Below are 23,688 nucleotides of genomic sequence, written 5' to 3'. Positions count from 1 at the left end.
ATGTCTAGTTACTGCCAGCACATACTGTCCTGGTGCTCGGAGGACACCAGCAGCTTGCCAAAGGCCACCAGTGTCTTCTTAGAGCAGCGAGATTTCTCCTTTATTTACTTCCTTGATTAGCATGTATGAGAGTAGTGATGCAACCTGTGTTATCTTGTGGAGAAGCAGAAAGGTTCAGGTGCCTTACAAAACTGGGCAAAAAGTCAACCCAATGAAAATTTCTATCCAAAAAGACTGGCAAGAACTTGTGGGATCACAAGTCATTGACTGAGTATCATCCAGAGGCACTGGACTCTGATCACCTCCTGGTTGATGGGTCCCTGCATCCTGTCACATAGGTATAGCTTCTCAATTAATGATAGAAACTTTTAAAATAACAATAAGAGGAAGGAACTGAGCCTGTGAAGCAAGAATGCCTGTATACATCCCATCCCGTTCCAGCTCACTGGGTTTACTTGTCCTTAAAGACACAGTGAGCTCCATATGTATCTCAGCAAAGGTCTTATCTTCATTTATGCAGGCAGTCGAGAGTTGTCCTTGGGTAGAAATCAAGGCTGGGAGCGTATAAATCAGTGTAAGGATCCAGGGGAGGTGACTATAGCTCCTGAGATAATTAATACAATAACAACCAACCATTCTGGTCATTTTGCAGTAAAGTGTGCTCTTCTGTCCTACTAATGAGACTTGTCACCTCTGAAAACTTTCTTACTTCTGTGAAAGTTCTTTGGTTTGTAGGCTTATGTTTTTTTCCTAAGACATCAATTTTAACTGAAAAGAAGCACTGAAATTCACAACTGGACATCCTCTCTGCATTAGAAATGCTTGGGATTTTTAATACTTTTTTTTTGCTGGGAAAATATAGGCTATTTGAAATGGAAATACTTTGCTGGAATGTGCAGTTTCAGAAACATTTTCATCCAACAGTGTTTTCCAGCTCTAGGCTGAATTTCTTCTGAAGACCAGAGAGGAAAAAGATTTCCTGATAGCAATTATGTGAGTCCAATAGCTTGAACTCTCCCTTGAACTTTCATTAATTGGCAGGATCCTCTACTTAGCTGTAGCTGCCAGGGACTTACCTGCTGGGGATGTGGCAAACCCAAGCAGCCAGTTATACTAAATCAGTTTATCACTTATTTCAGTTTGCTGATGAACATTAGAAATTTTGTCATTGCTGTTTCTCTGCGCTCATCTCGAATCACGAAGACAAACGGTGTGTGATCAGAGTGAATATGACCACCTTTTGTTCTTCTTGTTCTGTACAGCTTCCAACATTGTGCCCAGTGGCGTGAGTTCAGAGTGCCTATTGGTGCCACCATCAGCAGCGTGACTGGCAGCCCCACATGCTGCTTAGTTCCCTTCCCTAAGGGGAAAAAGGATGTGCAGTGGAGTATTTTGTTTTAGAAGATTGGGGGTTTAGTTTTTTCAGTTTCTCTATTGTTTTGGCTTTTTAAAAATATATACAGCTATTCTCATATACCTGTGATAGAGAAAATGAAATAAAAGCCAATACTTTGCAGCTGGAGCAAAAGGCAGCGAGGTTTGCACAGCTTTAAGGGGCAGCGTTGAAGAGAATGGTTCTAGTGCTCCCTTGATACTTCACAGCAAAGCAGCTTCTTCCAGAGAAAGAAATGGGCTCCTCTGGACTCTCCGTGGAAGTTTTGCTTTCCACACAAAGCAGCTCTTCCTTTGTTTCAATGAGTCTCACTTGTCCTTAGTTTTGCTTTGCTGGAGCACTAACTTTCTCAGTGGGAAATGAGACCATTTTCCCAATGGCTTGTTGGCAAGTAAACATTCAAAGAAGTACCTCAAAATACTCACATAAATCCATGAAGGTGTAATACAGTCCACAACAGATGGTCTCTTCAAACCCATGCAGTGGCTCTGGGAAGTTGTGGAACAAATTCACCAGGTCGAAAACAGGATCCTCCAGCCACTGCACTGAGCATCCCATATACACCCGGTGCTCTGATCTGATCTGGCAAGAGATCTTCTGGTGAAAACATACAACCTTTTTTTTTGGATTCATTAACCCTAAATGTAATGTTGCAAGCATTGGCCAGTTGGATTTAGTTGGATTTAATTCAGGCACTTGACTCTGGGATGCGGGATGCTGCAAAGAGCAGCACACTGGAGGATCAGGCACTGGTGACTGCACTGCAGCTGTGTTGATTTGCAGGTGGGCTTGTTGTGGGAGCTTAAATTTCCATCAATGTTGCACTAGGATCACCTGCTTTGGAACTGACTGAATCTGAAGGTGGTCATGCAGATAATCCTATATATGACCCTTACAACACATTAATCCCTCTTGAAGCTGGAGGAGTTTTAGTATAGAGGTATGTTCACAGGAGATCTGGTAGCAAGCAAGGTCTCACAGAGCTGAGCTGTGGCAGGGAAAGGAATACCATTTTAAGACTCTGGATACTAATTCTGTGGTACTTTGCTTTCTTAGGAAGTCTGTCAATTAAATTTAGAAATCCAGAGCATATTGTTTGTCATTTTGTCGAGGCGCCTGACATCAGCTGAGCTTGTTCTGTCTCATAGTTCTCTCCATTACCATTCATTTTTTTTCACCGTGTTTTGGACTGAAATACCTTTTGAGGAGTATTTCAGCTCCTCTGGAAACTCACTTATGATCTCAGCAGAGTCTGCAACACTAAGATTGATCAGCCTATGATCTGCAGGGGTCAGATGAAGCAGCACATTCATTTGAACTGCAGTAGACATCTGAAAGGAGGCCAGAGACACTGTGTCCTGCTCCTGTCTCCCTTGCTGATGCGTTCCAGGGAGTTAGACAAGGTACTTGGGAGCCTTTATGTGTATAGACATCTGTCTGTGTCTATGGGTAATCCTTGTGAACTCATGCTTATAAAGAGGGTGCAAAAAGGAGGTAGAGGACTTGAGTCCCTCCAATACAAATGTAAGCAGGTAAGTGTCGTGGTGGAGTGGCTGATAGAACTGGAGAGATGCAGTTTGTAAACAGAGCTTGAGAAAATACTTATCTCTTGTATACAAGAAGTCTTTGTTAAAGGAAACTAGTGATTTCCTGTCCTAAATAGGACTAAGAAAAGCTAGAATTTCAGCTTTTTGTGTATTGTCAGGGATGGATGTGCCTCAGGAATTGAAACTGGGAAGGCTCATGCACAGAGTTCACATTAATAACACTCTGGGTTGGCCAACATCTTGGCTTACCTGTGGGCGGCTGGAGCCAGTGTAGGCAGAAGCATTTGGGCCCACCACTGAGAGGTTTAAGATGTCAGTTCAGGCAGCTGCCAGGACAGAGATCTTGTGGCTGGAGTCCCCTTTCTCTTGGTTGCAGGCTTGACCGGAATAGTGGTCATCAAAAGGTCACTGACACTGCTGTCTGCTTCTGTGCAGGTTTTTTTGAGGTTTTTTTAATGTTTTCTTTTAATGTGGTATGCATCACGCTGCCTTGTGCCATCACTGCAATACCCCCTGTATGATTTGTGGAGGGAAAATGATGTAATCCTACTTCTGGGAACAAATGCTGAATTTAGCAATGGTTTCAGTATAGCCTAGAAGAAAGAGAGATGGGAAGAACCGGCAAACAAACCACTGACATGCAAGGCCATCAACAAAGGATTTTGTAGGAGGAATGCAAGACATATATGGCTAAATATTTGTTCTCAGTGTACTTTGTGCCCCGAAGAACATGTGTTTTTCTGACTCCTTTTTCCAGAGCACTAATAACTAGACCATCTGTTTGCCTCTCTAAATCAGAGCAAAGCCCGTGAAAACCCACCTTGAAAAACAATTAGAAATTATCAGCTGTTTGTTTTAGCATTTAATAACTGTAATTTGCAAACCTAATGACATGTTTGATTATTGCATCCCATGTCTCCGAGCCCAGTGGGAGGCAGGAGATGGGACATATTGATTAGAGCAATTGAGACTCTTTACTTCCTTCCATTTTTTATTTTCTTTTAAAACAATATGCTGGGTAGTTCTCTGAAGACTGTGCATGTAAAATTGGTGTTGAGATCATGGCTGACACGGGGTAAGATTAGCCTCCTTGGGTGGATTAATAACCAGCAGAGACAGAGTTTCTGTGTTCTTGGTTGCTGACTTTTAGCCTAAGCACCACGAAGCTCTGCCACTAGACTCTGACTAAGAGTCAGAAAATGTCATTTCTGCTCCTGGTTCTTCAAGTGACTTGCTGTGGGATCTGAGCTGAATTTCCTCCCCTCTCTGTACCTCACTATTCCCCTCATTAAAAAATGGGATAATAATAAAGAAGAGGAAAGGCATAGACTCTGTGTACAGCCAATGCCAAAAGATTTTCTTCTCTTTTAGTTGTTGTTGCTACCTGTCTGGAGGGTCCGTTAGAGGAGATGAGGGTCCTAATCTAGGCATGTTATCTAAAGTTCAGTGGTGGAAATTTCCCATTTAGTCTGTCAAGAAAAGCTGAGATTTGTGGTTATAAAGTGCAATAGAAAAGTTACATGTTATTAGTATTTAAGAGAGTAAACCACAGTTACTGAACTCTGCAAGTCTTATGGTGAATTAAACATATCATGGTTTGCTGTGGAAGAAACCTGACTTTTCTTCATATAGGCCCTTTATAAGATTTTAAATTATGCAGACATTGATAAAAATTAGGAATTGCTCATGAATAATTTGGAAACAAATGAAGGATTTTAATATGTGCAATGCAGTTGTAATAATTTCATCCTATTGCTCAAAGCATAGAACAGTACTTTTATCACAGACGAGAAACGTTTGTTTCTAAACCTCACATTTCTTGAGATTTGCCCCATGTCTCCTTGTTCTTCTGTGCCATAGGAATAGAAGGAATAGGTCCAGGCACTTATTTATTCTTCTATCGTCCAGAAACCTCCAACTGGGTCATCATATAACTGTCCTCCAATGAGAATTAACCCATTTTCTCTGGTCTGTCCTGGAAAACTTGTGACTGCACTAGAGCCTCATTTGTCCTGCTCCCCTGAGGACAGTTTAGATGAACTGTTGAGGGACAGTTTTTATCCTGAAGCAGAGACAGGACAGGAATGTTCTGGACTTTGTTTCCTTTTCTGTAGCTGAAATCCTTGTTTTACTGTTAGTAAAAGGGTCACAAATTTTCCGATTTAACTTTTCAATCTACAAGAATTTAGATAACTTTCTCTCTCTCTTTTTTTTTTTTTTTTTTTTTTTTCCCCCCCAGAGCTCACTTTGATGGACCTGTAAGTGGGAAAGGGGTCCCTGGCCAGAAACACAATTTTTAGTTTGTAAGCTGAGGTGAATGGGTAGTATCAGAGCAATCAGGGCTGCTGGGCTCATGGCCCGTCTCGGGTGTTTCATATCCTGGGAGAGGATCATAACTGTGGGCTTGGATGTCTCCTTGTAGGGCTTTTCCGCTCGGTAGAAATATTTAAATAATTGGGAATGGAGGAGGAGACAGAGCCTTACTGAATAGTGGGTAGCATGTTCTTCTGGGATGCAATTCAAGTTCAGGTCTCTGCTTTAGTGAATATCTGGAAGCTTTTGAAAGCCTTGGTTACATCTTGATATGACAGGAAATTTTTCAAAACCTTGAAAAGCTTCCTGTGTTGAAAAAATATTTCCCTCCAGCTTTAGTTACTACATCGGTTTGCCATTCTATAGGCTGGCTTTCTTTTCTGTTGGACCCATCATGCATGATATAATAGTTTTGGCATTGTTACTGTGTGTTAAAGAGTCTCAAGAAAGGGAGAATGTACTTAAAATGAGGAATGTTTTTTTTATACCTATATATGTATATATATCTGAAAATAAAAATGAGCTTCCTTGTAAATTGAATCCTCGTTACATTACACCCCCATTCTCATGCCATGTGGTAGAGGTGTGGATCAGCCAAGGTGAGACCAAATTCCCATGGATCTTCCTCACGTTCAGGTTGTGAAGCCAAAGGCAGCCATCAAGCACAGAGATTCGGGTGGAGATTAGGCAGGTCCATTTTTGTACTCCATGTGTACCTCTGGCTGCACAAGGACTCAAAATGAAGTTGGCATCTCTTGCTTGCCTCTCCATTTTTGCCCCTGGGGAAATCAGACCTGGCCTGGCTCCACTGGAGAGTTGCACGATGCAGCCCTTCAGGTATATAGCATCCATTGAAAACTATGGGAATTTCATGGCTGGTGAACTGTAACACAGGGTAACACTGAAACCTTTATATGTATAGAACAAGTTTCTGTAAGAGACTTTGACTTGTACAGACTCTTTAGACGGGACTGAGCAATTTAAAAAAAAAATATTTAAAAAAAGATATATACAGTAATGATATTGCTATTTTTAGCTGCTTCTGTGTGACTTTGGTCACATAGAGAGACACTTTGTGCTAGAAAGTGAGCTTGTACCTATTGTGGCATCAACTGAATGGACAGTTTCAGAATAAAATGGACAGGGGGTGTGTTGTCAGATGGGAGCTGGATCTACAAGTGCCTTCTCTGATCTGGAGGCAGGGCCAGCTGGAAAACCTGAGCTTTGGGGGTACGTGCATGTGTCTCATCAGTTTGGTTTCTGGTTTTCCCATCTGCAGGAAATCCTGCCATATGAGGCACCATCTTGGTTCCTGATCTAAATTCTGATCAGAGCAATTATTTGTCCTGTAGTGGTCCAGCATACTGGTTTCCCAAGCGCACGTGTGCTCTCATGCTGATCCTACTCTTACAGCAGACCCTCTTAGGACTCTTAGGGTGTTTAGGAGCCCTAGAGAAGGCATAACCCCATGGAGTATGGGCATACTGGGCTCTGCACTAGAGAACGCGGCATGGATCGGTGCTGGAGATGTGTGTGTCATTGTGTAGCTTTCTCCTTGTTGGCCAGGTAAATTAGTTCAGAGAAGCATGTGATTTTCTTTTCTCAGAAGTGGTATTTCTCTTAAAGGGATTATACTTCCTATTGAAAAGCATGAACTAATCTGCATTTTTACAGTTTATTTACAAGGTCCTTGCAGTTCTGTGCTAGCTTTTTGACTTGTGGTTTTGCTATGACTTTTTTTTTCCTAGATAACAATGCAAACATGTATCTAACAAAACACAGTTCCTGAAAAAATCCTGTGATAATATGTGAAGAAAGAACTAAACATTGAGTGAGGAATTAGATTTCAGTTCCAAGCTTATTAAACTTTATTCACAGCAGAGAATAAAATATGGTGCTGTAGAAGAGATTGTATTCACCCCTGTATTTGTGCTTGTTTAATTCAGGGTAGAGTCACTCCTTTATGGCTAAGCCTTTTGACAATTGCTGTAATAGATGAAGTGCCAGACACTGGCAGTTTAAAAGGAGTGGATTTTAAGACAGGAAAACTACAGAAAAAAAAAAACCAAGAGTCATTCCAGTTGCCAACAACACTCTCTAAATAGAAAGCATAGGAGGCATGAACTTGTAATCAAAATTTCAAATTCTAATGAATTGCCAGTTAGATTAGAATGTCTTTATACATAAACATTACTGGGATACATCGCTTCTAACTGGCGGGATGTCATAAACTATCTGGCAACGAATGATGCAACACACTGAGTAACAGTGAAAAATACTTTCACTTTCTTGGTGGTGAGCAGTTTAAAACTATCCCCACTGTAGGATTTCATTAGTGTTGCTTGCTTGAATTGACCATTATATTAGATTTGATGAGATTAGGTGAAAGTCAAAAGAAATGCTAGTAGCAATTTTCCTTGTGTTGTGGGGTTTTTTTTTTTATTTATTTCTTCGTTTCCCCTTTGGAGTTCCAGCAAATGGAAGCACGTCTTCCTCAATTAGGCAAGCCTGAAAGCTACAAAGGGAGTGCATGGGCTCTTGAATGTGCTGTAATTTATGTTTATCAATTCAGTGCACATAGTTTTTTTGACATGTGCTTCCTGCCTGATTTTCTAACAATCCTTTATTTTCCGCAGGTGGCCGTGATAAACGAGGTGGTCCTGTCTTGACCTTCCCAGCCCGCAGCAATCACGACAGAATAAGGCAGGAAGACCTTCGGAAACTTGTGACTTATTTGGCCAGCGTGCCAAGGTAAAGCTCGAAAGAAAACACTTCAAAGCTTAGGGTGGATGGATGGGTGGGGAACTTGTTCTTGGCAGTTGCTGATTTCCAAGTATTAACATTTAGTACCTTCAGTTCTTGGGACGGAGAAACAAAAGTGTTCCCTTCCTCCTCCTGTGTACGCTCTGAGGGGTTTTATCGCACACGCGGCAACACAGGAGCCCCGGAGTGGAGGCAGCATGAGCAAACCCAGGCTTCAGGATTGCGGCAGCAACGAGGAGAAGCTCTCACTCCCCATGTTGCTGCGTGGCTCTTCTAGAGGAGTGGAAAGGGAGGAGAGTGCATAGAGGTCTGCAGTTAAATATAGCAAGCTGGAGAGAGCTTGCTGTTGCTTTTTAATACCTTGTGGGAGGTTCAGGAGAGCTGGCATAGAGGACTGGAGTTGCTGGGGAGGAGAGCCTGCCCTGTGTGAGGAGCCAGATCTCCCTGCTCCAGCACTTCCCAGAGCTTTCTCCAGGCTGAGGAAGGAACATGGGTGGACTAAGGGGGAAGGTCTCAAAGAAAGGCATTTCAAGTGGTTCTGCATGTAAGCCAGCACCTTTCCCCACATTAGTCCCCATGTCCCTCCTTCAACATTCAGGTCCCCACCCCTTTCCCAGGGATGCTGGAGGAAAGGTCCATTGCCAGTGCATGTTTATCTTTGTAAGCTTTGGGAGACAGTTTATAGGGCTCAGTGCCCAGGTAGGTATTTCTGAGCCAATGTTTAATGCCTCAGAGTATGAGGCTATGTACGCCCTCATCCAGCTTCCTTTCCCTCTTTTCAAGCTTGCCAAATATCCTTTCCCAGTAACCACTGCACCGGTTATCAAGGTGAAGGTTAGGTTATCCCAGGGCAAGTGAAGGGCTGAGAAGGGATGTTCAGGGTTGCAATAACACACCCTCTGCCACCCAGGAGCTCCTTATTTTTAAAACCCAGGGTATGACCTGTTAAACCGTACTTATATTTTTGCAAAGAGTGTGAAGTTGACACCTGGAGGGCAGAGGGGTTGGCTGCATCATGAAATCAAGAGATAAGGGTCTCAGAAACACATTCAGTTCCTTAAACAAGTGATGTGCAGAGAACAAAGGTCCGGTGTTTGGCATGGAAAAGAGATGAGGGCTGTTTGGAGGCTCATCACTCAGCTGCAGAGAGTGAGGGGCAAATGCAGCCACGTGTGCCAGATCTGCCAGGGCTCGTTTCCTGGACTTCACAAGTCCTCTGGCAATGCATTTTTTTGCTGTGTTGGACTTTTGCTCATCAACGTTTCACTAATAAGCTGAATTGGTTTGTTTTTCTCCTCACCTCCTCTCCTTTTTTCCTCTAGCCAGCTCTATTTTCAACCATATTGTGAGAGAGATTACAGACATGCTGCAGGGCTGGGAGAGCAGGAGGTCACTCCCTGGGAGTGCGTGTCCCAGGGCTTGGCAATCCCCCTCCAGCTGCTGCAGTAATGAAACTGCTCCCTTACATCTTATCATTTTTTGTATGGTCGCGAGTAACGAAGATATGACATTGCTTGGGGTTGCAAGCAATTGCACAGCAAAAAAATTACCTTCTAACATGTCAACCTTTTCTATTAATTGCTCTTTCCTCGTGGAGGTGACAGTAATAGCTAGAGATATCCCTTCTGTTCCCCACTCTCACACAACTAAATCGATTAGCTCAATCTGAGATGCTGCTTTCGCTTGCCTCACTCTGAATCAGCTTAGCAATGATTTTTCTCTGATGATGCAGAAGCTGGGGGACAGAGGTGCACGTTGAAGGAGCAAATACAAGACCCAGCTGCTTGTCTCTCTAGAAACACTAAAAAAGCATTCTCCCTCCTGTAAAAGTCCCCACTGTAAAGCCTTGTTTGGCCCTGATGTTTGAAGCCTTTGAAGGACATCTCTCTAGCTGTACATTCCTTCCTCTGTGGTACAACTTCCCATCATGAAAATGTGCCCAGCAGTGAGGGGCTGGCTACTCATGAAGGACTTTCACCAGTTTCCCAAGGATCCTTGCAGATTGGTTCTGTGGAGACATTAACCAGAGTACTGTCTCTGGCTTGGGATCTTACACGTTGAGAGGTGTGGAGCAGAAAGCAGCAAGAGAGATTGGAGGTCTTAGAAAAAGTGGTCTGTGAAGGAAGGATTAAGAGGGTAGAGCTTGCTCAGCCTGGACAACAGAGTGAGAAGAGTCTTTGAAAGTATGTTGTGATGCTGCTGCAAGGGAAGCTCAGACTGGATGTGGAGAAAAGGTTTCTAATGGATTTGCATTAGCACTAGAATAAGTCATCTAATTTCTTCTTAAATTCCTCCATAATTTTATAGGCAAACCTCTGGCAAGGATATAAATGTTAGGGAGAGGGCATGACGAATCAGGAGGTGATTTCTTTAGGTTCCTTGTAGTCCTGTTTTGGCTGGTGCTGCAGCTGTGAACTCACTGCTGTAGGAGGGAAACGTGACCACAAACTTCGTGGGTTTGGCACGCGGGATTGTGTAATCTGTGTGGTGTGAGAAAACACTGAAAACTCATTTTCCCTAAACATTTTGTTCACTTCAGCAAGGCCAACCATCAGAGCTTTCAAACTTATTTACTTTTTGGAAGCAAATACATGGAAGGAACAGTTTGAATTCATATCACTGGCTCCCAGTTTATATTTATTCTAAGATGAGTGGTGTAATGAATAACTGCATCAGCCATTCACCAAAATAAACAGTTTCATTAGTGGAGACTCTGAACAGGATGTCAGGAGAAATTGCTCTGATGTTCAGAGTGCTGAGAGGGAGAGAGTTTTCTGTGCTAGTTGAAAAACTAGAAATTCTTTAGGAAATAAAAAGAGGCTGTAATTTATCATATTGACACCAGTATAATAATTCTTTCTTTATTCCTGGTGCAATGGTTTCTGAGTGAGACAGATTGCTATCCACATTGATACTATCTGTCACTTAACCCTTGTTTTATATCTTAATGGCGGGGGCAGAGGTGGCGCATTGCTGGGAGCTTTGAGCAGGTATGAGATTGGTGATGAAATATGATGATAGATTAGGGTAAGTGAAACCAGGGTCTTGCAAGCAGTTTTCAGAGTTTCTGATTCAGCTCTCCACAATTCCTTCTTCCAAACCAGAATAATAATGTGGGTTTTCTGAAAGCAGCAATGTGTGTCTGAGTTAGAGCAGAATAGTGAGGGCTTTCATGCAGCTGCGAGTCACGGTCAGGCAGGTTCCTGCAGTCCGTGGGGTTTCCTGTGTGCCTGAGGAGTACTGCTTGGGGCTTGGGATTTCAGGTCTAGGAATGCAGTTTATTCATATCCCAAAATGGTAACCTTGTAGTCCATAGTACCTGGGGTGACTTAGGGGTCCTGGAACATTCAAAAGCCTGACCCTGCAGTCTTGGGTACTAGGAGGAGGTTGCAAAGTGCGTATCTGACACTGGGGACAAATGTGGTCCTGGTTCTGTGCTGTACACTGGTTTTTTCGGGCATATCACTAGGTGCATTTCTCTAAAAACTTCCACTATAATTAGTTACTAAGAAACGAAGACGCTATTCATTAGAAGTGAAGATAATTGCCACGGATGCCAGGTTTCTACCACTCTGCCATTTTCTGCTTGCTTTACATTTGCACTAATGCTTTCTGGATAGGCGAAGCTGTATTTCTCGTGAATCAGGATAGCTCCTATTTACATGCAAATTTAAATGGGATGTGATGTTTAGAAATTTGGAGGGCGTGACTGAATCTAGGATAACATGATGTTTATGAGCTGGGGAGCTGAGTGGGAATTTTCTGGCCTCGCTGAGGATTTTATTTTTCAACACCAGTGCAGTGCCATCTATTCCGGTAGACTGGGTTTTGATTTATATGTGTGTAAATGAAACTAGCACCAGGCCAATCTCCTCTGCGAGCTCTTTGGAATTAAGAATTAAGTTATGCGTAGGCTATAGGAGGATAAAAAGGAGACAGAATATTATTAGCCTGAGTTATCTCCTCGCATGGTGAAGCAATACGATGAAGGAAATGTTCTCTGTCAGCTATAGTGAATCTTCCGGCTGAACACACCAATCTGTTGGGGAGCCAAGATAAGCAGTCTGCTGTGCTCACTGCAGAGGGGGAAACCCGAGATGCCTCGGAGGCCTGTATTTTTAAAGACATCTACTTTTTATTTGTCCTCTGTTTAAAAACCTGCTCAAATATTTCCTTGTTCTGGGGGACATCCAGGGCTCATAACAGCAGCAAAATGTTTCCAAGGGACAGCCTGTGTGTTTGGAGAGCTCCTCGGAGCTGCCTGAGTTTGATGAAAGGTGCTAGGATCAGTAACACAACTTAAGTGCCTCTAATAATTACTGCAGTGATTAGGGCTTTATAAAATTAGAAGAGCAATACAGGAGATGGCAAAATGTAGCAGTACTCACCCACTCTTGGATTTATTTTAAGCTCTTCTCTGATGACCTGTGGTGCTGTGTATATTAGCTCCTCTGGCCGGGAGTAGTGTGAATCTCATTTTGTTGATTGATAGGAATTAAACCCTAGAGCTCTACTTTCTGTTACATGATCCTAGCACAAAAGAAGCTTTTGAGGATCATTTTTTTCGGGAGGCTATTATAGATCTACAAAAATAACCATGTATTTTAAAAATAACACCAGGGACTTCATACTAATTTTAGTAACTAAATATCTGGTGCCGTCTATAAGATAATTATTCCACCATACACTTGTATCAAAATTCCACAGTAAAAAATGAAGTGAGGCTAATGAGGCTTATGGAGGTTTTGTATTTTCTTCAGATAGAGTTTGATTTAAAAAAAACAAACTGTAAGTATATTTTGGAGAAAGAAGCTCATTAGTATATAACTGACATGAATGGTAGTGAATTTAAGAGCCTTTTGCCACTTGATAGTCAGTTCAGATCCAGCCTCCCCTGTATGTGGTATTGGTAGGTGATGTTATTATCTCCATCAGTTAGGGATTGGGGGACTTTTGTGGAAATAGTTGTTGGTCTCACCTTGGCTTCTTAAAAGGCTTCTGACCACATCACTCTGTTTTGTTTCCTGGGTCCCTTTACTGATCACCTCAGGACCAAGTTACATGTTCACCTCTTGTTGGAGATCAGCTGCGGTAATGACCTCTTGAGACATTTTATTCCTAGATAAGTGGTCAGTGGCTATAATTGATGTTGAAATTCTGCATTAATTGTGTACACCTGCCAGCTCGGCAAGCTGCCCTGTTTACCAGCAGCTGCTAGAAAATGTGAACTTCCTAGAAGTGCAGAGGGAACAACAAGAGCCATCAGAGCCTGGGGAGCAGGAGTTACGAGAAAAGATTGAAGGTGTTGGGGATGCTTAGGTTAAAGAGGAGGAAAGTAAAAGTTACATGATTACAATCCAGTATGCAAGACTGAGCTAAAGGAAACAATTTGGTCTCGGTATACATGGCAAACAGGACAAAAAGAAACAGATTAAAATCATAGATTGAAGAAATGAAGCAGGTTTCTGTAGCATCTTCATCTTGGAGACCCTGTTAGAAGGTGTATCAGGAATGGCCCAGGTATTGTCACTCCTGTGTCACAGCAGAGGAATGAAAACATCAGCCTCTCCAGCTCTTGTGACACTGTTTTGTATAAATCTGCGGTTGTTCTTTTTTAAATAGGTACAAGATTTTAATTTCCCATGTTTGGTTATTTTTAATCCCTGGAGATTTTTTTGGAAATTAGTCCAAAACGAAGGTAAATGGGGGCTTTATCAGTTTCCCAATTACTTCCTGCTTTCATTGCCTGTTGCTGTTTTCCTGGATAGAGTACAGACTGATCTTGCGTGGCTCTGGACCTAAGGCAAGTGTCCTCTATTCCTCTGCCTTCCGTAGGAGCTGAGAGCACGTTCAGACTGGTTCCAGCTTGGTGAGCTGCTGAGCCCTGCTCTGCCTTCCAGCTGGATAACCGTGCAGGCGTTTTCAGAGTGGTTTTGTGACAAACAACACAAATAGCATGGTACGGAGCTTTGCGGTTAATGTACTGTGAATTGCACAGCTCACATAGCCTTTTTCTTCTGAAGCCTAATAAAAGGCAGGGTAAGCTGGGCTCTGCATATCACTTCTATCAGCAATCACCAGTATCTTCTATTTGGTCTAACAGAAATCTCTCTCATCTCTCTGTTGTGAAATAGAGGCAAATGAGAGTAATGTAATGTTAAAATTGAGACAAACTCATGGATATCCAATTCTCTTGCTTAAGAACATGAGTTCAGAGGCTCAAATATACAGGATAAAGACTGATGTTATTTCAAGATTGAATTCCTTTATTAGAAATAAGTTCCTTAAAGGACATAGAAAATACTTTGCAAATGGCTTTCTAAGTTCTCTATCTTGTATCCAAAAATATTTTCACCATTTTGGAAGACCTGAAAATCTGTGACTGTTTTTTCACACTAACCATTTCAATATTTCTATATTGAAGTAGTAGCTTGCTTCATTTTATTCTATATTAATTGTATTGCAATAAATAATTGAAATTAATGATTTATGACTCATGCAGAGAAACTAGGATTTCAACTTAACATTGTGTTTTTAAGCATTCTATTCAACACTCAACATCTGCTTAATTTTAGATTATAAATCTGCCATTGAAAACAGTTTATATGAAGGAATCCCTCATTTATTGTGTCTGAAATATTTCCAAGGCAATTGTTCTTTTTAACAGGCTAGAGGAGGGGGTCCAGTTTTCTCTTACTGCCAACCATGCAGACTCATGCTGAGATTTCAAAGTCATATTGGATTCTTTCTGGTTCATCTAAAGTCTCCAACATAAAGATTCTCCAGTGAGTTACTCATTTGAAGATTTAGGATTGCAGAGGTAGCCCTACAGGCCAAGTTTAACATACAAAGAAAATGCACAGGTCTGGAAGAGAAGTTCCTTTTCCTGGCACTGTGTTGCTTTTCCAGCCCAGTGAGAGCTCAGTCATGCTTTCTTCAGTAGAGTCAGCAGATAAAGCTCAATCAGTGGGGACAAACCTGATGGAATAAAAGGGTCACTATTTTATTTTGAGCTCTTCCCAAACAGCAAAGCAAATGTCTCTACCCGGTTAGGGTCCACTGCCTTTTGGTTTTACTGGTCTGGCCTTTTTTGCTCTAGCCCTACCCTCCCATTTGCAGGCTGTTTCTCCTCACCGCAGGCAGTGCATTCAGTGGAGTCCTTCTCCACAGCCCCTATCTTCCCAGGTCCACTGCACAAAAAAACAGGTTGCTGTGGCCAACTTGTAGCTCCACAGCTTTACCACACCTGGCTACTTTCTCAATGAGAGAGGAGGGACTGGAGGGTTCCTAAAACCCTATGAGCAGAGGTAGAAACGCCTGTGGTGGTGCATCCCACCAAAGGCATGGCCAAGGGGGGCTGACCTGGAAACAGCAACCTCCTGTAAGGATGGTGACCCCATGCAGGAGCATCAGCTGAGCCTCCTCAAGTCATCCTGAGGGACTGATGGCACAGGGATCTGAGCTTTGCTGAGGCACTGAGAAAACCCCAGCTGTCTTCTCGAGGGAGCCTCAGCCAAGGCCTTGGCTCTCCAGCCTGGGCTGGGGGCTGCTGATCTCTGGCTGTCCTGTACAAAATGGGTGCCTGCCCTGTGCAGCCACTCCCTGTGTCACTGTACTTCTGTTAGCGTGGTGTAGTGACCATGCAGGAGCATCAGCTGAGCCTCCTCAAGTCATCCTGAGGGACTGATGGCACAGGGGTCTGAGCTTTGCTGAGGCACTGAGAAACCCCAGCTATCTTCTCGGGGGAGCCTCAGACGCTGCTTGGCTCCCCGGCATGGGGTGGGGGCTGCTGATCTCTGGCTGTCCTGTGCAAAATGGGTGCCTGCCCTGTGCACCCACTCCCCGTGTCACTGTACTACTGTTAGCGTGGTGTACCTAGTGTCTGACTACCTTTCCATCAGGGCATTTGAGGATGGGAAGGATTCTGCTTGGAATTCTCCAAACCTGGGGCAAACAGAAAAACAGAGCCCCTCACCATGCACACCACCACTACTGGGATGCTAGGGCCACCATGACCGAGTGACACCAGGCAGCGCTGGCAGGGTCCGTGGCCTGATCCCATCTCCTGAGCTGTCTCACGTAGAGCTGCACTCCTGCACTCTGCTTTTTGAGCTGTGTCCAAGCCCTCGATCTGGGGATTAGATCAGCATTGTTCCTCCTCGGCAAATGGCTTTTGCATGTTGATTGTACCGGCGTTTGCTGCCTGGAAGAAGAAGCTGAGGTGATGGAGAAAAGGCAAAAACTTGCGAACTGGATATATCCACTGGTGGGGGAGCCAGTGGTCACCACAGCCTGCTATAAATTTTATGCAGAGCATCGTTTTCTCCATCCTCTTCCTCAGTGGCTCCCTGACAAGTGGTTTGTGAGTCTCTGCAGCACACTTCAGCCCTGCTGCCCTCTCTGGCCTTCTCCGTGCTAGTGCCGATTTAAAGCTGTTGCGTGCTCCTTGTGGGCTTTTTAACCATCAGATTTGTGGCTCCACAGTACTCCGAGAGGTCCAGGCAGGAGCGACCTGGAGACTTCTGTGGAGAAGGCAGGTTTGCGCTAATGTGAGCAGTAATTCAGAGGAGCTAAAATTAGCAAACAGAGACCTTTTGTGGGAGCGACGCGCTGGCAGCGGAGCCGGCACCGGCCGCGTGCGGTTCCCTCCTGAAGCTGTCAGCAGCCCTCAGCAGAATATGCAGCGGTTCAGCCAATCCTAACTTTGCTTTTTTGGTGATCTCTTTCCTACGGTTTTTGCAGAGGCTGTAAAATGTTTTTTTCTCTCATTCCAGCATGGGTGCTTGTGTTCCTCATCAGTAATTCCAGTACGTGCTACATCCCTTTCACTCTTAGAAATTATTATAATTTGGAAGTGTCTTGTGCCACCCTCTTCATGGATGTCATTTAGAAGCAGGAAAACTACTGCTGTGCTTTGCAGTCTGATTTGTAATAGGAATATTGTCAAAGGTATCTTAATATCAATGGAAAGCTCTTCTAAGCTTCCATGGAGAATGGATGAGACTTTTACTGTGTGCCAATATGGAGCAAATAATGGGAGACACAGAAGTTGGGTCGTCTCAGTCTAGACTGCCTGGTCCTCGTCCTCATTGGATGGATGGAAGTGTCGTGGAAGCTGCTCCAAAGTCTGGATTCCCCAGTGCACAGCTTGGGTAGGACTGAAGTTGTGTTTTCAGGAACATATTTTTAGCCTTGTCTCAAATGATAAAAAGCTTACGCAATTGTGCTATCTGTCAGCCACTGTTTAAACCAAATCTGTCAGGGAAGATTCAATAATATTAAATTCCTACAAATTTAATGAGAATAGACAGCTACGTCAAGGAAAGAGACCTAATTAGTGTCCACAGAGAGGGAAAGGCGGTCTGAACTCACCCCTTTTTAGAAAGTGGAGGTAGAGGGGACATCTCCAGAGCATATAAAAAGCAAATTTGTTATTAAACATTAGAGAACCAATGCACAAACCACTACCAAGGGTTTGGCAGTTCCCATGCTCATGAAAGTGCAGGCTAGTTTATGGTATTAGAAAATTGTATCATACTAAAATAGAACAATGACCAATTCATGGTAACATGTGGTATTGAGCAGGCTGATGTTCTTATAGCATGGAAAGTACGGGTTGGGACTGACAAAATTTGTCTCAGAGGTTGGGATGCTCGATTCCCTGCTGTTTGCAAAGGGAATTGGTATCCAAGTTTGGTAGGCAGTTGTAAATCTCATCAATGGTTTCTTCTCATTTTCCACAAGGTGCTCCTAACCAAGTCAGTCTGTGGTATTTTATGTTTTCCTTCTGGATCCTGGCGCTGCTGCAGAGTTCCCTGTGGATCCTGTAACGCTGTGTGCAGCAAAACGTAATTGTAACTCTGTGCTGTGAGGCTGTTGGACTACTTAGAATAAGGAGGAAAAAAAAGAAAAAAAAGAGCGAGAAATACCTTAATACAAAATAAAATAATAAATAAGAAAATTAATTCTAGAATCATTCCTTCCCCCCCAAGAATAGACAAAAAAGTGTAACTCAAACATGCCGTTGGCTTGGCAGATATGTCTGGTCTGCAGCGTGTGCCACAGTGTACTTTTCTGCTATTAGCAAGGGAGCATTGATTTCCCTGCCTGTGTACACAGAGCTTTGTTTTATGTCTAAGTTTAAATAGAAACCTTAGTCCCTGGGGAATTTTCCAGCGATGTAATATTTTAGGAAGTTCCTTTGTGGTACCTCACCAAAAAGCCAAAGCACCGAAACGGCTTTGCCATGTCCTGCACCTGCATTCAGGGAAATATCCTGCCCCTCTTCCACATGCCCCAGCTACAGTGCAAACGAGAAAGTAGGGACCTGGTGTAGGCTCAGTGCAATATTTGCACGGGACATCTTTTGGTTAAAGTCATTGAATAGAAATTGTAGTAGAGTTTTGGCTTTGTGTAATAATTTCATCCCTCTCTGAAAATTGTAACAGCAGCAGCAGTTCATCTCCAGCCAGATTCAGGCTGCTTCCTTACGCCTTTCCTGTGCACTGCTCAAGTGTCTATGTGATGTTCATGTGATGTAGCTCTCTTTTATCACCCTGTTTCCTATGGGAATGAAAAAAGAATTAACAATCTCTAATATCTATGCAGCGATAGTAGCACTTAATCTTTTGCTAGAAGGGTGAGTTAAGTTTGCTTGTTAATTTATTTATTTGAGCATCTGGCAAGCCAAATGCTTGTGCTATTGATGTTGTCATTGAGGATCAAAAAAAAAAGTTACTTTTGAAATTTAGTTTGAAAGAATTACTCATTAAAAACCTTCACTTGGCAAAATTCAACCCTTCTTCCTTCCCCAGTCCTAGAGTCCAGCATCCAAGCAATTACTGAATGTATCTATTTAAGGAATACAAATAATAAGGATACCAGCACAGCATTAATGTCAGTGGGATCCTTAGCAGGAACTTTATGGCAAGTTAAAATACATATTGTACCCACACACGGGGCTGTGATGCTTTGGAACTCCAGGGAGCAACGTCAAATTTTCTCTGCAGGTTAACATTCTGCAAAGCACAGTAAATGGCTTTGGTGATCCTCAGGGAGGATCAGCAAAATGCTTTGTTTCAGGTCAAGAATGAAGTGCTGTTACACGTTATTAAGCAGCTCCATGGCAAACATCACATCCCACTAGGATGTTTTTTCCCTTTGAAAATTCCAAATGGGCTTCCTGTACGTGTGTCATCTACTGTGCACTTACACTTTGTATGTCACATGAAAAAAGCATACCATCAGTAATAGTGGATGGAGACTTCTGTATGCCAGGCTTTCAAATATTCTGTAAATTATATTAGTATAAACTATACCTCTAAAATAGTTTCCTACTGTTCCTCTTTATTTACATGTTAATTTAATGCTAGTGAAAAATTAGCTGCAAGAAAGTTAGGCTTAATGGTAATGATTACTATTCTTCCTTGGCCAAGTACCAAGAGCATCCCTGGCTGGGATGATTTAATAGGTCTCTTGTATCTCAATCTTCTGTGATGCAGCAGTTGACCGTTCTAGAGACCAAAGTCCAATATGCTAATGCAGCAATGTTTTCCTATTGTGAGTCAGCCCTAATTGGAGACTAAAATTGCATTTCCTTTTCAGTAGCCTTAGTAGCTCTGCTTAGACCACCAACTAGGGACTATGTTTATTAGCAGCCCTGCTTGTGGCTTTTGTGATCTTTGTAGACGATAGTCAGATAGGATCCTCAGGTTTCATTTCGGCCACCCATTTAGGCCACATTTGCCCTAAAGTAGGTGTCATCCTGCAAAATCAGGGAAGACACACAGTTAAAGCTTCCTGAATTCTAGTTCTGGGCTCAACTCTGAGTTCTCTTCTCCCTTTGTTTAACTGTATAAGCTGAGTTTAACAGTCCATAAAGGAGACACCTCACAAAGGTTTGTGAAACCAAATTAGCTGGTATTTTTACATCTTGAGGATGGAAAACCCAAAGTGGTTTTATGATAGTTACGTTGCATGAGGTGGAAATACAGGTCCCTTTAATAGTACACACAGATTAGACCTCTCATTTTGGGGAAGTAGGGTCTTTAAAGTTGCATTTCTCAATACTATCTTGGGAGGGCTGCATAAGAAATTGGCCATGTACTGTGTCACCTCCTGACCTGAGAAAAAGCTCTTGATAAAAGCGTCTCATTACAAATGTACCATTTTGCCATGCAGTGAGTCTAGGGAGTAGAAGAACTTACAGAACTGTAATTCCAAAACACAACCCAAATTAAAAACAGGTACCTGATAAACTAGTGAGTGATCTTATACATAAGAGAAATGGCTGGAAATGTTGCCTTGTTAATAAACTGTTAGTCTAAGAATTAATCAAATAGGCAATATGTTCTTTTTCTTTAAGACCTCTTTTTCCTCCGTTCTCAAGACAGGACTGAATTCTTACAATGCTGATTAATCACATCCAATTTTGTGGTTAGGTCCTCTTATTTCTCCATTCTTCTGTTTCTACAACATTTATAATTTAGTTCAGAAACTGTATCTGGAGAAGCAAACATCTCTGGGTTCACAGATTAATTTAGATTTTGCTTCCCACTGGAGATTTGTGGGTAGGACCTGCGATTCCATTCCAAAATCTAATTAAAAAGCAGGTACATAGGAAAGTAGCAGACAATCTTACCCATAGGAAGAACGTCTGGAAGCTCTGCTTTGTTAATGAACTGTTAGACTAGGAATCAAATACACCAGCAACATGTGCGGGTTTTTAGGGTTTCTTTCTTCTCCGTTCACAAGGCAAAACTCAACTGTTACATCATTCCACACTTACCAGGCTTACTGGAAATCTCAGTTTCTCCTTAATTTCCAGAACAGCCACCCCAATGATTTTGCAGTGTCAGATGGTATATGATAGGTGACAGGCAAATAGGATCAGCTAAGAAGGTTTCCTGCGATTTTCATTTAGGAATGAATTCTTTAGGACATTTCATCTCTCTAGTTTTATGGACTGTTAAATTGCGTCTGTAGTATATTAGCATCGGCAGCACTTTTCTGATGAATTGTTGGGCACTACTAATTATACGAATAAGGCAGACATTTTTGTTAGGTAAAATCAACTCAGTACCTTTGAGAAAGAGGCCACTTGAGGATCCACCTGCTCTAAGTTTGACGCTAGGTTTAGAAATATTTGCCTTAGTGAATAAGATGCTAATTGTCCTCAGGTTAAAATATATATATTATACATTTCGTATGTTCCCAGTGGCACTTGGAAAATTAAAGCAGACATGTTTGAATAAGGTACAGAAATGAGCACTATAAATCAAATAAATATATCGGATACAATACCAGTGCAAAGTTGTTTTAATCTCCATTTCTGGAATTTTAAAATTGGTGACAAGTCAGTATTTCCAGAAGCTGAAGTCCATCTTGCCAATATTGTGTTCAGTTTGCCCACTTAGATATAATTCAGTTATAATTGTTTTTACAAATGAAAACACATTTTTGCCTTTTTTGTGTGAGGACAGAAATGCACAAAAGAACTTTAACTGTGTTCATGCTGCCTTGAAAAGATGCCAAAAGTCAGATGTGTAATTAGGGATTCTGTTAAAAGTCTAATTCTTGCACCTGTGAACATTTTTTGGCACATAGCCTTCTAAGTCCTTGCTTTTCTTCTCGTGTTTCTCATTTTCTTGGCCAAGAATTAAGTTCCTTTTCAAAGGAAATTGTCAAAGATCTTCAGGGGTGTATTTTGTTCTTTGTCTAAGTCCGATACAAAGAGGCAGTTCCTTCTGCTTTTGTTGTTGAGCGAAATACTCTAAAGCATAATATTAGACCTTGTTTTATTTAACACTTAATTGCTCATAGCAAAGCTCTTTAAGATCCTTCAGGATGAAAGATGATACAGTAGGTTATGACAGTATTCTTATAATTTATGTTTGTTCTTCCAATGCTGAATGTAATGTACAGGGCACGTTATGTTTTGCATCCCATAGATTCAAATACTGGTCAGGTTCTAACAAGGCTAATGATAAACTATTTTAGTTAGGTGGGGCAGAGAGAAGCGCAAAGAAGTCGTTATCACCTGATGATGTAACAGGATTTTTTTTTTTGGTGGATTTTAAAATAGTTGTAAAGAAATATCAGGTAATTTTATGAGTGGGTCTGAATCGATTTATCAAACTGTTAGTTCTTCCTACCTTTGATAGGTGCCTCCTGTGAATATCACGGGATTCATGTGTTGGTTCTTCCAGGCTACAGATGACTTCAAAAAAATATGAATGTACTGGAAATATATATATCTGGTCTGCAAACAGAATCAAGCAAAAAATATATCTCAAAATTACAGACTAGAGAGGATCTGTCTAGACAGCCATTCACTGAGTCTAGGACTTTTCCACAACTCTCTTACCTCTTATGATACATGAAGATATTTATTCATTATGTAAATTGTTGGGGCCATAAGAAGGAAATCATCAAGGTGGAAATGTGCATTCACCAGATCTGCTCTTAGCCACAAATGAAAGAAGGACATCAATACTTTTTTAGGCTAACATGTTAATTTACTAAAATAAACTTGGAAATTGATGCAAAAGGTCAACCAAAGCAGTAAAAGGCCTGCTTGGCCTGCAGGCTTCTGCTTCCCATGTCCTGTACCAGGTCTTGTTTAAGTACCGTGATCTTCCTCTAGGAAAGCAGTCAACTGCATGCATAAGTCCATCCGTATCCAGCAAGTGTAAACATGCTTTGTGCATCATCTTAATTGTTTAATCAAGCTGCCTATATTGTGAGGCACAGCCATACAAAGAGGAGCCAGGTGGGAGATATTTTTATCAGACAGTCCATAGGATTAAAGAAGCATGGTCACTGAACATTGCTGGCCTTTAAAAACCCAGTATGAGATATGACTGCATCCGTGCAGTTTCCCCACAATGTGGTAATTCAGGCAGCAACCACTGTCATAAGCTCAGACTCGGTTTTACCTCTTTATCTTCTGATATCAACAACCTGTGTGAGCTTACTTCATGGACATAAATTATTGTTAATGATTTTAGGAAAGCTTATCTCAAAGAGGGTTGAAACAGTTATTCAAGTTCAGAGTCAGTAATTACAGAAAATGCAGCAATAGTCATGTCTTTTTGGAGTCATTAGTTTTGTGGGTGATTTCAACATTGTACTATGCATTGGTATAGTGTCACTCTCCTAAGAGACCAGTACAGTATTATTATTACTTTCAAGTGATAGGAAGAAGTCTATCTGAGCTGTTTTGTGTGCTGTTTGTAAAGCGTATCATAACAACAGGGATTTTAATCTGTTTTCCTTAGTTTTATATCATAAAGCACTTAAAATTATGTATTAAGCTAGCACTCCTGTGAGTTTTAGATCAAATCCAAAATAATTGTAGTTTTGCAGTCTTTTCCACTATAGGTTTCTGGTACTAGTCTTATTATGCTGTAATCCATATTTTAACTCCACACATTAAAAAAGGAGCAAAAGCCTTGATTATAATTGGAGGCTTATATATTTGGCCAGATACTTACCTTGTCGTAATCGACAACCTGAATTGTACAGCACGGTCATCAAAATGAATAATTCAGAGCATCGACAAACATTTTATCTGCAGGTTTGCTAGCAAAATTAAAAGCAAAGAAATAGTTAACAATCCTGGTATTCAGGTAGACAGAACTGGCTTTTTAGTTAACACCCCAGTAAGATGGA

The 23,688-nt window shown here is 41.9% G+C and overlaps 1 protein-coding gene across 14 annotated transcripts in view; it reads left to right on the top strand.

The window, feature by feature from the left end:
- The window catches only part of KALRN (kalirin, RhoGEF kinase), a 546,132-nt gene that overhangs the window by 170,536 nt on the left and 351,908 nt on the right, over positions 1–23,688 (top strand). For all 14 annotated transcript variants that reach the window (XM_014939313.1, XM_014939255.1, XM_014939245.1 and 11 more), the window contains exon 3: positions 7,890–8,004. In XM_014939313.1, coding sequence (XP_014794799.1) covers positions 7,890–8,004 — 115 coding nt within the window. The remainder of the gene's footprint in view (positions 1–7,889; positions 8,005–23,688) is intronic.

Source organism: Calidris pugnax, unplaced genomic scaffold (genome assembly GCF_001431845.1).
Source record: "Calidris pugnax isolate Ruff unplaced genomic scaffold, ASM143184v1 scaffold21, whole genome shotgun sequence".
Lineage (NCBI taxonomy): Eukaryota > Metazoa > Chordata > Aves > Charadriiformes > Scolopacidae > Calidris > Calidris pugnax.
This window is presented reverse-complemented; position numbering and strand designations above follow the sequence as displayed.